Source organism: Apis dorsata, unplaced genomic scaffold (genome assembly GCF_000469605.1).
Source record: "Apis dorsata unplaced genomic scaffold, Apis dorsata 1.3 scaffold_177, whole genome shotgun sequence".
NCBI lineage: Eukaryota > Metazoa > Arthropoda > Insecta > Hymenoptera > Apidae > Apis > Apis dorsata.
The window spans coordinates 208,344-225,379 of record NW_006263464.1 but is presented as its reverse complement, the minus strand read 5'-3'; the positions used below and the strand labels follow the sequence as shown (position 1 = coordinate 225,379).

The 17,036-nt window shown below is 30.2% G+C and overlaps 1 protein-coding gene across 1 annotated transcript in view; it reads right to left on the bottom strand.

The window, feature by feature from the left end:
- The window catches only part of LOC102675997 (SNF-related serine/threonine-protein kinase), a 25,291-nt gene that overhangs the window by 7,337 nt on the left and 918 nt on the right, over window positions 1-17,036 (bottom strand). Inside the window, 7 exon segments of the mRNA XM_006614432.2 lie at window positions 132-246; window positions 336-464; window positions 658-1,009; window positions 2,112-2,358; window positions 3,499-3,651; window positions 5,772-5,975; window positions 16,832-17,036. Coding sequence (XP_006614495.1) covers window positions 132-246; window positions 336-464; window positions 658-1,009; window positions 2,112-2,358; window positions 3,499-3,651; window positions 5,772-5,966 — 1,191 coding nt within the window. The 5' untranslated portion in view covers window positions 5,967-5,975; window positions 16,832-17,036.

Genomic DNA, 17,036 nt, shown 5'->3' with positions numbered 1-17,036 from the left:
TTTTTTTTTTTTACTTTATTCTAAAAAAAATGTTCATGTAATAAATCGCAATTTATTTTATTGCCTTTATCACATTCTTGTATGCACGTATTTGTCGTATAGTCGATAGTATGTTAGAAGAGAAATCATCGAATACTTACCTGAGGCACGTCACCCGGTGTCCGTGGCACACTCAACAACGATTGGTTAACTGTGCTCAATGAATTTTGGTCGGTACGCATATTAGTGGCCACGTCATCTTGCCGGCTGAAAATAACCGATAGTTAAATGTATAGAATGATTAATATATATTTGATTGCCTTTATGAACGAGTTTTGTACTAGTGTGCAATATACCTAGGCGATACTTCGAGGATTTCCGGACGTGTCTTCTGCACCTGTTCCTGACGATGAGCTCGTAATTTTCTTTCCGCTAGCAAGAAATACGTTGCTGTTATGTGATTGTACTCGTTCTTGTCCAGAGCTCTATAATTAAAAATAATTTTAACTAGATATTAAATACTTGATTAAAAAGATCAATTCTACTATAAGTTTTAAAAATCTCAAAATAGGATTCTCAATATAATAGAATTTACAAATTTCAATAGATCAATTTGATTTCTGTACTGTCTTATATAAGATATTCGAGTTCCTTCGAATATTTAACAAACATACTTACTCCAATATTTCTTCTTTGGTGGCAATGTTCCCGTTGACCATCTTAGTTATTATATGATTATGATGATCATCAGACACCTGTTGCCTCGAGACCAAAGGCAGCGCTTCCACCGAATCTAAGTCGGGTCCAATGGCCAGCCAAGGATCAGCCGCTATTTCCTCGAGCGTCGCTCTGCCCTCTGGCTCCCTAACGAGCATCCTCGCGATCAAACGCTTGCAGCCGTCGGATACGTGTGGCGGTATCGAGTACTTGCAGTCCATGATCATAGTCAAGGTCTCGCTGTCGTTCGCCTCTTGGAAAGGCGCTTGACCGCACACTAGCATGTACAAAATTACGCCTAGTGACCAAACATCTGAAAATGCGAATTGGAACGATGAATACAAAGCGTATTGATAGAGATGAATTAATAATTTTAACTAATATATCAAAATTTAACTTTAATAAGTTTTTTTTTTTATATTAAAATATTGCTTTATTTAATCATCAGTTACAAATGTGTTAATTTCCTTCTATTTATTACCTAAAATGAAAATTTAATTTTATTGAATATATCTCAGAAAATGGAATAAAATAATAATAATAATAGCAAATTTATATTTAATTCTTGATTGATATTCATCAAATTCACTAAGAAAGTTATTGTGATAAAGATATGATAATACAAATTAATGTAACAATGGTCTTTGTCATAGGATCTTTCAAACATCTCTCTTGATAAAGAATGCCAAAGATCTACTTTGATATGCTGAAGTTCAAGTTTAATAATAAATAGGGGGAATTCAACTAACTTGTTTCAACAACTTGTAGAATTATACTTACATATTTTATGTAAAATTGTAAATTGTAAAAAAATTGTAAAATTGTAAATTGTAAATTGTAAAAAAGTTGATAAAACATTGACAGTAGTGGTTCCTTCTATTTTAAATTGAGATTAAAAAATTTTGCATATTAGATATGCATAAAATAAATTTGTTATTTCTTAAGAATAAAAAAAAAATATTTTATGTTACAACTATGCAGAATATTTTTTATATTCAGAATATATTCAATAAAATTAGTATGCTTCTATACTCATTCGTTATCTTTCTAATAACACTTTATAATTATACCGATACGTCTTTCATAAAAGATAACAGGTTAAAAATCATTTTTTTTTTTAATTTTAAAACCCATTAAAATTATAAATTGTAAACCACATAAATAATAATTACATTATATTGATACTATTGATTATTCAAAATTATTTCATAGAAGAATTATTATTTTTTAAGTTGTGTAACTTTGAAAATAACATCGAGTTAAGTAACACTGACTGCTTCATTTCCTTATTTACAATGATGCAAAAAAATATGAAAAACAGTTAAATATATTTTTCCGTTGCTTCATTTTTTATCTCTAAAACTATCGAAAGCACCGACACAAGTATAAAAATAAATCGATATTATCGTACTCACCAACGGCAGGAGCGTCGTAACTATCGCCAAGTAGGATTTCCGGCGCCGAATACGCAAGGGAACCGCAGGAAGTCTCGAGCTTCTGGCCAGGGCAGAATCTATTGCTAAATCCGAAATCGGTGAGCTTCACGGTACCGAGTTTCTCGAAGAACACCACGTTCTCGGGTTTCAGGTCCCTGTGCACCACATGCAATCGATGGCAATACGATATGGCTCTGACTATTTGCCGGAAGTACGTTCTGGCCACCTGTGATCGATTAAAAGCATATGAGCGGAAACCTCGAGAAAGTAAAGGTTGTGGCCTTGATGCCCCATCAATCATCGAAAAAACAACGAATCGAGGATATTCTCGAGTTTCCATAAAACTGAATGGAATGGAATGAATTGAAATGGAACACATCATTGCCTCGCTACAAGAATTCTTAATCCATTTACTGCATTTCCGGTAATGAGTAAGGAATGCTCCATCTTCAGTATACGATGACTATGTTCGTTTGTGATTCATATGTGGATTCATATGATAAGTAGAATTTGATCAATGGTATAATTGTTATTAATAGAATTGGAGATATGGCGAGTAGAACTATTAAGAGATCTAAGATACATCTCGAAGAATGTATATTGTTTATTATTAGAAAATTATTACTTTAAATAATGTTTTTTTATCGATATCTAGACTGATTCGAATATTATTTTAAATTTCAATGTTTTAAAGTATTTTATTCAATATTTTACCTATTTCAAAAAGCTATTTTTGGAAGCTGTTCATAATTTCGCTGTAACATATTTTTAAATGATGATTTGGCTGTGAGTTAATATATTTCTGAAATTTTCGAGATAGATTTTTTTCTTTTAATTTAATAATACGATAACATCAAATTCGAAAAAATAATATATAATTTGAATCAAATAATTATCTTAATATAAATGACAAAAAAATTATAATAACTCCACATTCTTCGTAAATACATTCTTATCTCCAAGGAATTAATATAAACTTTTACAAAATCTACTAAACATACATAAATATTTATAATATCCACAATTTCAGGAATAATAATCTTTAATAATTATATATATATATTTCAAAGACAACTATTTAGTAATACCTAACTTGATACATTATAATTAATTTTAAACTAGTCAAGCATGCGATATATTTTATGATTAAGAAACTGTTTGTTAAGATTTCAATTGGGTCACGAGTAAATAGAAAAATATTAAGAAATACTGACCTAGAATACTGACAAGATAGTAAAAAGAGGGGAAAAAAAGGAGGTGAGAGAAAAACTTCTGCACGAAGCCAATGCCTGCAGAATGACTTCATTTTCTCCGGTAAAACAGGATCATTAAGTGGAATATGTTGAAACGATCTCGAGATATATACCTCCTCGCTGAGGCCGCTGTCATGGCGCATGATGTAATCGTAGAGGTCGCCGCCATCGCCAAGCTCGAGGATCAGATAGAGCTTCGTTTGCGTATCTATCACCTCGTAAAGTCTGACCACGTTCGGATGTTGCACCAGCTTCATGCATCTCACCTGCGGACATAGAAACAAAAGAGGATGATGATCGGACATGGTGGTATGCAGAGGGGGCAGGATGGTTCGACATTTGCCCTCGTACGGATGGTCAATGACCCTTTCTCTCCTTCTCTCCATAGCGGCCATTATCTCGTTGACCTTAACAAGATCTACAAGTTCGAAGCGGATCGTAGATATTTCCTACGCGATGCCGTCGAGCGGATCTTACGCAATCGGTCGTTAATATTTAACATCGAATGTTCGATATAATGAAGATTGTAGGAAGCAGCATTAGAGCTGATGGAACAATTGTGTTTATCTAAGCTTCATTGAAATCAAATTTATCCTATTACGAAATTCAGTTTATTTGAGGTCTATTTATTGAGCTAATTCTCCTATCGTGTTTGGATTCATATAATCCAATTATATCTTTTTTTATATTGAAATTAGTTTCCCTTTGTTTGATTTTATTGGATTATTAGACTAGATTCGCTGGAATGCAAATTCGCAATTATTATTTACAAGATTGGCATAAAATTTGTATGAATATGTATGATATGTATGATAAAGGAATTGAATGAATTCCTATTGATTGAAACCACTTATATATAAATTCCTATTATTCGAACAAGACGTAAAGGATTATTATTTAGAGGCTGCAATGGATTATTACCTATTCTATTGCTGCAGAATTATCTGAGTGATACGTACTTGAAAAATGAAGTGATGTTCGCATTAATTTCATCAATTCAAAACCATCATATTTTTTTCAAGAGGATTATTCATCAGTTAGTAGAATAATGGGCCTTCGCAAAAAAATGATGGCGAATATATTTTGAGAATTAATCTTTCGAGAATTAATCGAGAGATATGAAAAAAAAGTAATAACAAATGACAAAGTAATAATATTTATCCGATAAAGTAAAGCCTCTTTATAGAATGTACAAAAATTTTCATATTTCGATTAAATCTATTTTTTCAAAATTTATTTTCAAAGTTATATCTACCAACAAAGAAATGTTTAATCAATTTTATCGCTTTTTATTTTTAAAAGTTTGGATTAATTTCGATTTATCACTTTCCAATATTCTCGTCTAAAAGAAGAAATCCATTGCAAATCCATGTACGATCGCTTCGATCATCGGGCAGAAGAAGCGAAGATGTGAAAGGTTAGAGAAACTGAAGAAAACCCCGTGCTCTCGAATACGATACACGCGATGCATTACAATCATTGAGCGAGCAAACGGAAAGAAGGAAGAGATTAGCACGCGTTTCCATTTCCTTCACGGTTCGCTTTGTGCTCGACGTATTCCCATTCATGCGACTCACAGGGGTGCAGGAACAAAGGGATGAAGGATATGCGGTCGCCTTCGTCGACTTGCATTGATGAGACATGCGACGAATGAAAAAAGAAAAGAAAAAAGAAAAAAAAACAGAAAAAGAGGAGGAGAAAAAAATGAATGAATATCGCTTTTATATATTCTCATGAACATGAATTTTTTGAAAAATATTTCTTACTAATTTCATGATAATTCCTTTAGATAGCATTAAATATTATAAACATTTCGATTTACATGTCGATTATATATCGATTTATATTCGACGAATAAAATTAGAAAATATCTTTAAAATGCATATTATTGACTCACGTACTCAATGAGACGATGGTTATGCAAATGAGATGTCTACTATAGTGATAAAAAATAGATAACCTAATGGATCCTAATTTGTTGAGATTGTAATACAAGTTTTTCATTTTCTATATGCATTTTAAATAAGATATTAATTGTTAACTAAATTTTTACTCGTCGAAATAATTTATGTTTTAATTTACAGTGATTTGAAGATTGTTTTATTTTATTAATTCTATCTCTTGCTTCGCAAACAGAAAAATATCTAGATCAACATTAGATTGCGTTTGAACATTCGTAATTTTTGAATTAAAATGATTTTCTAATATTAAAACTTATATTTTAGAATCTACTTGTCAATTCAAAAGATATAAAAAAAAGTTAATAATTTCCGGTATCTCAAAATTCAGAATATTTTTAAGGATTTAAATTCAAAGAACGATTCAAAAATAAAAAAAAAAATAAAAAAAAAGAAAAATGAATACCATGTCATCTCTATATGCTTACCTCTTGAAAAAGGTGTGCTCTCGAAACCTCATCGAGTTTGCTCTTGTCGATGACCTTCACTGCGACCTTCTCACCGGTGAAAACATGCCTGGCGAGCTTCACTACGGCGAAATGACCACGGCCAAGCGTCTCCTCCAGGTCGTAGAGGCCGGCAATCTTGCCATCGTAGTTGCTGTACCCCACCCTCCGATGCATCTCGTGTCGCTGAAATGAGGAAACGAGCCGTGAATGGTCGATTGGATCGCGCAACGGTGAAACTTGTTCCGTTCCAACCCATTTCTAGAGGTTTTAACGATAATGGAAATTGGATGGATGTGATTGAAAGTTGTGATGATGATTTATGATGGTAGATTGATAAGTTGATCAAGAGTGATGCAGAGTTATTGAGTGATGAAATAAATATCAATATTTTTTATTAACCTATATATGTCTATCTATCATTTCTTCATAAATATAAATGAGATTTAATTTTTATTTTCAACTTATTTTTTTATTATATTTCTAACACATAATAAAATATATGAATAAATTACAATATTTATTTAAATATGAAAATCTTCAAGCTTTGGAAAGCGGTAAGTTTTCCGCTCTATATACTATGTGTTTCGTGATTATTTTAAAATTTTTTTCTTTAATGTTAAAAGTTCACATTCTACTCGAATATCTAAAATAAAACTGTCGCTTATTTATTTTCTATATTAAAAATTCAATATCCTTCGAAATTAATTTCATTTAAAATTTATAGGAAGCATAAAAGTTTAACAAAAGACTTAACTAGGATAAAATAATAATTTTATTTGATTGCTTTAATCTCAAAGGATTCTAAAAATAATTTTTTTGCCAAACCTAACATTTAGAATTTCATAAGTTCATAAGTTTTACTTTCATAAGCACCTTTCAATTTTCCTATAACTTATTGCATAAGCATAATAAATGTATTTCGAAGCAATTATAAACATAAACGCAATAAATGTTTCCACCGGTCTCAACATAGAAATCGTATGAGGTGGTCGTGTTGTTCAGCGAAAAGATTCAGCATCGTGACTGCAATAATAACATGCACGTGCTGCATACGTGCAAATGCGAACATCGCATCCGTAAATAACAACGAATCGATTGTCTACCTTATATGGAAAATAAATTTCTACGCGCCTATTGGGGTTGCGTCTAAGGATCAGATTCAAGATAATCGCTTGTAAGTAGAGGGTGATTCATAATGATTCTTATTTCAATATTTCAACAGATGAATCTGCACATTAAAATAAATAAAATTTATATGAATATATATATTACATATCTTATTTTTTTTAATTATGAATGCTTAAAGAAAATATTCGAAATACCCACCTTCTATCTTAACAATATATTATTTTTTGATTTTTTAAATTTTTCTTATAAATCATCTATTATTACTTGCATCATTGAATGCACAATAAATTTAAAAAATTCCTAAAATAAAAATTTAATGAGCTGAAAAGGACGGTCATGTGTATCTAACCTTATTTATAATACAAATACTTCAGACCCTTAACTAAAATATATATATATATATAGGGCATATAATATTTATAAATATAATATTTTGTCTTTATTATATATAATCTCTCTTTAAAGTATTAATATATATTTTTGAATCATCCTGTATATTATTTTTGTATCGTTTCTTTCTTACAAAAATGAAGCTCCTACCGTTTCTATATATAAGGGCGGGTCTCTCGTTTCCGGTGTTCTTTCCGGAATACCGAAAACGGTATTGGATATAGCTTAGTTGCAAAATCGATCGATCCTCTTTCGACGACCATTTTCTGCTGCAACGAGTTTACGGATCGTGAAAAGAGGGTCGGTGATTATTTTTAGACCTGGAAGAAATAATAATTAAGCAGGGCCTCGTCGATCGACTGGGAGATCGATCGGTAAAAAAGGTTTCCGCAACTTTGGCGAAGCTTCAGTGAAAAGTGGTCACGTACTGATTGCAATTTGCGATTCACCGGACTCACCGATTGTTTCAACTGCACGCGAAATTGCTTTCTTATCGTTCGTTACTGTACAATATACACAAGTTGAGAGAACCAGTTGTTCTCGACCGACGAAAAGAGGCTTGAATAATTTATGGCTCGATTTGAATGCATTGGTCCCTATCTCGATTCGTAATGGCCGTACTTAGGGTGAAATTGAATCGTTAATAAATCAAACACGATGTCACCGTAAATATCCCTAACTTGAAGTCTCCTAGATTCAATGGTAATGTTATTCGTACATCTCACACTAAATTCTGTTTATACAATTATAAAGAAACAATTTGGAAATTTGAAAATGATGTAATTCTCTTAATTCTATTTTGATTTATTCTATTGCCTGGAATGGTTTTTATAGAAATAATTATACCATGATATTTCTATTAGTTGATTTGAATAGAAAGTGATGTGAAGAAAATAGTAAAAAACGATGTTTGTGAAGATGATGAAAGGTGATTGAAAGATTTCAAAGAAAATAAAGCAAAAAATTACAGTCTTTTCCAGTGTGGGGGATGCAGATGGCCAACACTTGGACTTGTAAATTAGAAGATATTTTAAATCCAAATAATTTCCATTTATACAACAATTCATATTTTTTAACATAAGAAATGAATAAAAGAAATTATAAAATAATTTGTTATTTTTTTAATATATGAAATATCAAAAGACTGATCCTAATAATATATTTTTTATAATATATATATAATAATTGCTATTTATATAATAATTTCCTTGCGATATTTAAATCTGAAACTTTACTGCAAGGTTGCATTACGGCTGATATATATTGAAAGAAAAGTCCGATATATATCAGCCGTAAATAATGTACAATTCAATCTATAGAGAATACGATCGTGCAGTATATAATTATAATAGATAGAATTAAAAATATCATAACAAAGATGTATAAATCTAGAACCTATAATTTAAATACTAAATCTATAAATTATATTTATCCAACGAGATCACAATTAAAAATTAAATTAAAAATTGAATATTTAATAAATTCAACAAAACTTACATACATATATCTTTCTAATATTATATATGTGTGCTACATAGCTATTTTTTAACTAATCCATTGCTTTAAATTATTTGAAAAAATTAAACAATTAAATAAAATAAAATAAAATAAAATTCTACACCTGCTAATTATTGGAATATTTCATATTTTATATATTAAAAATTATCGCAAGAAAAATCGAAGAAACAGATCGTCAAAGAGAAGATATCACGTACCGATAGACCGGAATATTTGTTTGATTGTCAGACAGACGTCACACCAGTTCCGGTTTCTTTTCGTGCCATCGTGCTACGAAACACATTTACGTCAAGACTATGTATGCTACGTCAAAGGCGGAAACGATGCATAACTAACATGTAGGAAGACCCGTGTTCACGAACTCTCACTATACATATACTATACATGGTGTATGCACTATTACTTTTCAATATTTATTTCCTATAAATGATAGACTTATAAAGGAAATAATAAAGGATAAAATTTTTATTTTTTCTTTTACGATAATAAATTTTTTTAATTTGAAATCATTTTGAAAAAATTTCCTCATTATACCATTTCATTTATCATAGCATTTACATTACTTTATATTCATTAAAAATAATAAATATATTTCAATCATTGTATATTTTTTTTTGATTTCATTTCCATAACATTATCAAAAAAATTACTATCATTATATAACAAATATTTATTTTATTTAGATTATCATCGTATCATATATTAAAAGTTTTCTCGAATATAGAAATTAAATATAGAAAAGAATGTTAAAAATTAATGAACTCCTTATATGGCGCCGATTCAAGATCGAAACATATGTAAAAATACATTTTCTTTGAACTGCACGGAAGTATGAAAGGAACGAACAAAGACAGCATATATATAAGATAGACTCCCGCGCCGTTCTCGTATGCCAGTTTAAAATTAAAACGGCACAACGTTGAGAGTTTACGTGAGCAACAATCAAAGAAGATACCTTAAACCCTCCCTCTGATCTCGAAAATATTTGACAGGAATTATGAACGCGCGATACACCTAGAGCTTTTCGTAACACAACGGTTCCATAATCCTTTATGTGTTCACCTTACATAAGTGACGCACGTGAATGTATACATGTACGTGTAACAAGTGAATTTATTCTTCCTTGGCACATAGCAATTCGCTCATCGATTCGTGATTTAACAAACTTGTTTACTCATACGCTGAATAAATGACGTAAAAGAGAATTGTACGATGATTGTAAAAATTATTAGTCGCAATAACGGGATTAATTTTACATATAATGTATATGTAATGATATCTAAATTCTAAAATAAATCATCCTAATAATCGGATTTGTAAATTTAATAGAAGTTGATTTACATAATTAGAATAAATTGTTATAAATTCTAAATATTTTTTTATTGGGCATGTGTTTTTTTATATTTTATTAGGGATATAGATCATATGTGTCAAAATATAAATTATATGGAGATAAACGAAAAACATATGAAGATTTTATTTTTAAAAACAATATTCTAACTAATTATATAAAAAAATCAAGAGATATAAGAAAGTAATTGTGTAAAAAAATTGATATATGAAAATATTATCTCCATTCTATTTATATTTAATATAATATATCTGCATGTAGATAAGGTAACTATGGAAATATCATTTGATAAAAGAAAGAGATAAAATAATGGAATACGATTGAAAATTATTACTTACTATCTATTCTGTTATAGATATAGCACAAGTTTTTATTTATTCTGATCATTATAAAATAGATGTAAAAATATTAAAGAAGTAAAGAAGTTTCAATGATTAAAGACAAATTAACTTTCTGTAAACTATTCAAGCAAAATTTTACTGCAAATTCTGATTCCTACTAAAATAAAATTCCTACTGAATTTATGACTCGACAAACAATTTTATAACGCAATAAAGACATTGATAAGTATCCTAAAATTTTTGTCTATACTTTGAATATCTAGAATAGTAAAAATGTTACGATTCAATTTATCTTTTAAATATGAAAAAATATGTCTGCCTACGCAAACATATTTTCAAAATTACATTTGTAAACACGACATTATTTATTTTCTTCTATATTTTTTTTTTTTTCGTAAAAAAAAAAAAAAGCGAATCACTTTAAAGACCATTCAATTATAAATTTAAATATAGCTTTCCAAAATATCCAATTTATTCGATTTTCTATTTTGACTATTTCTTGCAAAGCTCCTGAATTCTTCTTTAAAACGGTGGATAATCGTGCAGCCACACGTGTGCCAGAAAACTTCTTCGTATTGTCCGATCGAATTCTCTCGCGAGCAGACAAAAGTGCCGCTTCTAAGAAAAGTGGGGTATGGAGAGTGTTGAGTTAGGTCTCCACACTCGAGGCCAGTCTAGGTTACAAAGTTAGTCGACCATTATTTTTGGTCGAGTTGTCTCGACGCGTATTTTCTATCACCCTGGTGGGCATAACACAGCCCAGACACTCGTTACGCTCTGATTAAAATGCGCGGTATGCGGAAAAAGGTTTTGTAAATGGATATCGACTGATTCGCAATTGATTCGATGTTACCCGTTTAGCATAACGACGTGCATCATTATTGATGGACGAATTGGAGAGAGATTGAAATCTATCTCGAAATATTTTTATGTTTAAAAACAGACACGCCTCTTTCCAATTCCTAATGAAATAAATTATTCATAGATTTTATTTCCTTGATGGAATTAGATATTTAAAAAAATTGTAAAATCGAAACCAAATGTGAAAAACATATTTCTATCTATATTTTAACATTAATAGATGGAAACAATTTAATTGACCTACAATCCAGGCTTATCAGAATCACACTATAATTGGTAAGCAATTAACGAAATCAGATTCGAGTCCAAAGATACAAGTCCAATGATACATTTGTTTTATAATGTTATTTTTTCTTATTCTCTAATAAAGAAGAAGATAATGATATAAAAAATAAATGGAGCACTCGAAACTGTTTACATTTTGAAATCCTTCAAAATATAACTTTTTTTTAAGCTAAAAAATAAATATTGTTACTATTTGTTAATTTAGAACCGAAATTTAGAAAATTCCAAAAATCAAAATTTGTTAATGTTATAAATATTAGCAAAATATATAAATGTATAGATTCTCAAAAGAAAAGAAAAAAAATTTCGATTCATTTCATAAAGTTTTAATCAAGCTATTTTTATAAATATTAATATAAATATAATCGAACGTAGTATATCAATTATAGCGTGAAATAAAGTCTCACGAAGAACTTGTACGAGTCATTACATCATATCTGCAATGTACATTAATAGCGAAACAAGATCAGACCGAGCGTGCTCCCTTTAAAGTCTATCTTCACTCCACCCCTCTTTAAAATACTCAAGGGTATCTTATGGAACTCGCTATTACCGTGTACCTAATTAATTTTATCGCGTTCATCAGTGGTTACCTGTACCTATCGAGCCGATATTCCGGAACTCACGCCACCTTTGTTAGACGAACGAACGATTGCATACATAAATCTATACACAAATATACATATACGGATGCTGTGCACCGAGTTATTAAACGATTTCGCCGAGGTAGGTGTGAAAAACCTACAATACGTCTATTCGTCCAAATATCTCGCCACGACTGATTGGACTTGACATTTTCCCAATAACAACTTTACATTCGCCCCAGTATCAGCATCCACCTGCGCACGACGCGTATCTCTCGGTCGCCCGTTGACCTGGTTCCGTTGCACATCGAGTTATGAACCACGAGACACGGCTATCAACTGAAGATAAAACTTTTACGGTGTTCCCTTGGACACCATGGCAGTGCAACATGCGCCCCCAACTCGGAAACTATGTTATCGACACACCAACGTTGCATAACATTGGAGGAAGTGTAAACTTGTGTGCCACGGATCGTTGCATTCCTCCGCAAATGAACGACTCCACGAGTTTATCTCGACAACAACCACGTATATCGGTAATTCAAGCTAAAAAAGAAAGAAAAAAAAAAGAAGTGAAATCGATGTTCGTTGTTTGAATAAAATTAATTATGAAACAAAATGATTAATTTTATTAATTTTTATGTGAGGTTAAATTTTGATCATTTTTGAAAGTAATAAACTCTTGTTTATTTTTTCAATTGTATTATAACAATTATATTTATACTTTTTTTTTATTATCAATATATATTGTACTTTAAGAAATATATTATTTTTTAATCAGAACTTTTCCTAACCTCAAATCCTGAAATTCCTTAATGAATTCTATCTTAATGAATATAAAAATTAAGAATTGTAATACAAATATTCCAATACAAATTTATTATTAATTTTTGCGAATGATGATTGTTTCCTTTGAATTGATTCTTCGGAAAAGAAAGAAATTTAAGAAAGAATTTATAAAGTTGATAATCACTGTTACTTATACACTAATACGTACCGAAAACAGATAATCATGAACATGGGCAAATTGGATTTGGAAACGTGGCAACGGAGATACTTAATCCATGCCAGTGGAATCATAGGCATTATCTAAAGTAATTCAATTAGGATTCGTAATCAATTTCTCGGCAAGGACATGCTATTTATGCTGTCTGCATACAAATCTACAAAATAATATAAGTATTATTTCAATACTTATTTATACGATTTTTTACATATGAATATATTAGAGATTTTGATTTTGAATGGATGTTAAAAATACATTTATATACATTTTAAATATGATGTATAATGAAATCAAGATTTCTAGAATATGTGTAAAAGATATTGAGTTATTAAGTTTTATATAATCCTTGCTAGTTCCTATGTGATTCAATTCAATTGAATTGATCATATTTGAATATTTAATTCAATAATTTTATTTGATAAATTAATAAATCATTAAATTCTATATAATTCATAGTTTATTTATAAAAAATGTAATATTTTTTTTAATTTCATTTGATTATTTAATTTATTATTTAATTTATTAAAATTGAAATCTTGAAATTAAATCGAATTATATTTTTAATAATTCATTTTATTCAGGCACAATCATTCTATTTCTAATTACATTACTGTATTTCTAATTAATGATTCATCGTACATCGTATATCAGCTAAAAATGTCAGAATATTTCATCGTGAAACTTTAATTTCAACAAGAGGAAATCAGATTTTACAAAGATAATCTAATTTCTCGGTTTCTCGATTAGCCAGAAATTAAGCAAACAGATTGGATGGTTAGAAAGTCAAATAAAAAATTTCATTAGTCTGCAATTTCTTCAAGGGGAAACAAGTTTCGTCGATGAAGCTCGTTAACATTACCAGACGACGATGCACGTAAGTACTTATGAGGGACAACGAGGGACCTCGTCGAGCTAAGGTCATCATCATCATTCGTGAGAATCTCCCATGAATTTCATTTCTATTGATGTGTCTGAGACGAGTGAAATGCCAACATCTCGCATGACATGCCATTAAAAAATTAATAAATGCGCTATGCCTACTTTTGCTCAATGCAATAAGAGTGAATTAATCGCTCGTTCAATTTCTTGTAAGAATATTTACTATCTACGCTTGTGAAAGCTGCAAATAATGCACTTAAATTTTCCCCGATTTTTTTCTTTATCATCCATCGTGAATTCCACATCGTATCTTAGATAATTTATATATCTTATCAAAATCAACTATCAATACATAAATATTTCTGTTTTGAAAGATAATCGAACATTATATTTTGCATTTCATGTAACAAAGAATGACTATCTTTGACAATGTTTTTATTATTGTGACTTGACAATTTTCGCGATCTTTGAACTGTTTTGTATATCAATCACATGATCGCGCTTTCTAACGTTGAATTACATTGAGGAAAAGAAAAGTAAAAGAAAAAAGCAGAAAGAAATACGGGGAAAAATATATTGCATAATAACTGCGTTATTTCGCGAAGACGACGTTTCACAATCAAGATAATAAAATAGAAGGAGAACGGCAACCGTTGTACGCGTACGAACTCCTCTGTGAAATTCACGATTTAAAAGGCGATAACCTACGGTAATGTGTAATATAAACGCACTATCACGAGTGCGTAACAGGTAGCGCTAGCGTCCCGTTACCAAGATTTCATGAGTCTTCGACACGCGGAAGATGCCGGGTGTGTCGTATCGATAGAAACCTCTAATAACTTTCATTGTATAAAACAGTTACCGATATCTATTGTTTGCCTCTGTTCGTCCTCGAAGTCGAGAACAATTAGAAATAATTAGAGTGTTTCTGTTCTCGAGACTATAGACACTCGAGAACGAGACAACTTTATGAATGTAATACATGATGAAGTACATATGTAAAAAAAAAGAGATAGAGAAATAGATAAAAAGCAAAAAGAAAAAGATGAACGATACGAAGTAGTCTGTAATCTGTATCCGTGAGGCGATGGTATACTGTGCCACGCCATTTTTAGTCGTCTCAAACTCTTTTCCTCCTCCCATTCCTTTCGTCTCTTTGACCCCTTTCTTTGACCACGGTAAACGAACGTGACGTAATAAGACATTAACATTTCAGATTTCCAGGTTCGTTAACCGACCGATAATATCGAGGCCCATCCTTCGTTTCTCTTTTTGAGTCCATTTTTCTAGAAAATGTTCTAATTTAAAATATAAATTTAAGATTGTCTAAAAATTTTGTCTTACATGTTGATTACATTGTCCATATTTTAATATATTGTCCATACTTCGGTATTAATCCAATTTTTAAAAAAGAGATTGAATAATTTCTGATGAGTAATATTGTATTAGTTTAATTCCATACCTGTGTGGAATAAATACTTTCAGAAATAATTCAAATAAGTGTTGAAGATATATCAGTTTTTTCTAGAGATATTATTATAGAGAAAATAATGAAGACCTCTGTGATTTATATTGGAAATATATATATGTATATATTGAACTATATAACATGTTCAATGATTGGTAGATAGGTTAAAACACGCGACATGCATTTTTCAATAAGTATTCAAACTTCAATTTTTATCTAATATTAGTGTTTCAAGGTCGCATCAAATTATATATCTATTAGAAATAGATATGGTGGAATGTCAGACATTTATAGAAAATGTAAAAGGATCTTTTTTAAAACGTAACGGGTGTGTGAACGGTAGTCACACGATCCGTTGTCAATTACGTTTACGCATGCAAGTTGCACGCTATATCATGCAGGATAGGTCGTGAATGTTTATAAACGAAGCACGTATCAGCCGATACTCGAGTCCTGCGTATTGCACAGGATCGAAATTCTGGCATCTTTAATCTTTAGATAATAATTATGTATCAATTTTGATCTGAAACTACTTTATATATACCTGAATATTATTATATCGATGTAAAAAATTAGAAAACTATACCGATAATATTATTGAAAAATATATTATTCATATTTATCTCTTATCTTTCTACTTCTACACTTATATTATATACTTTAAAATAATAATAATTCTAAGATAATTCTAATCTATAATTATATAATGAATTGTAATAATTATAACAAAACTATGATTAGCTACAATAATAAAACTATGATAAAACTATATAAAACCTATATAAACCAAATAATAAGATATTTAAATAAAATAAAAAGAAATTATGATAATTATATTATAAATCAATATAAATAAAATATATATAAATATATCTTATGAAGAGAAAAATCTCTCTGACATCTTTTCTCCTCAAAGTTTTAAGTTATATTGCGTGACTTACTAGAAATTCATTTGTTTCGTTTTTGCCTTCGTCTTATCGCTATAAACTAAACATTCGACGTTGAAGTTAAAAATGAACTAGCTATCGTCAAATAATAGTTAATCAAACTAATAGTAACAATAAACATTTTCTCATTCAATAACTATTTTCATGCATAAAAGAATGTTTAAATTCCGATTGAAAACGGGAAAGTGGGAGGGAACGATGTATATACGGAAGAAGAGGCGTCAGAAGCCATTTTTACAGAAGAGTCCACTAAATGTACCGTTGAATAAAATTACACATACCGCTTTGCCCGCTAGACAGACGAATCCAGCCAGCACTCGACTTCCCTTCTCACTCGATGGACTGTCATTTGTGATGAAGTTTCATACGCGTGTCATACACCGTGACGATTGATAAACACGTTAGTTGGTCGATTTTTCGTACGTTTGTCTCGACAAGTTGTTAACGTCTCCTTTAGTTGTTAGAAGGAGACGCCGACCACGCAGT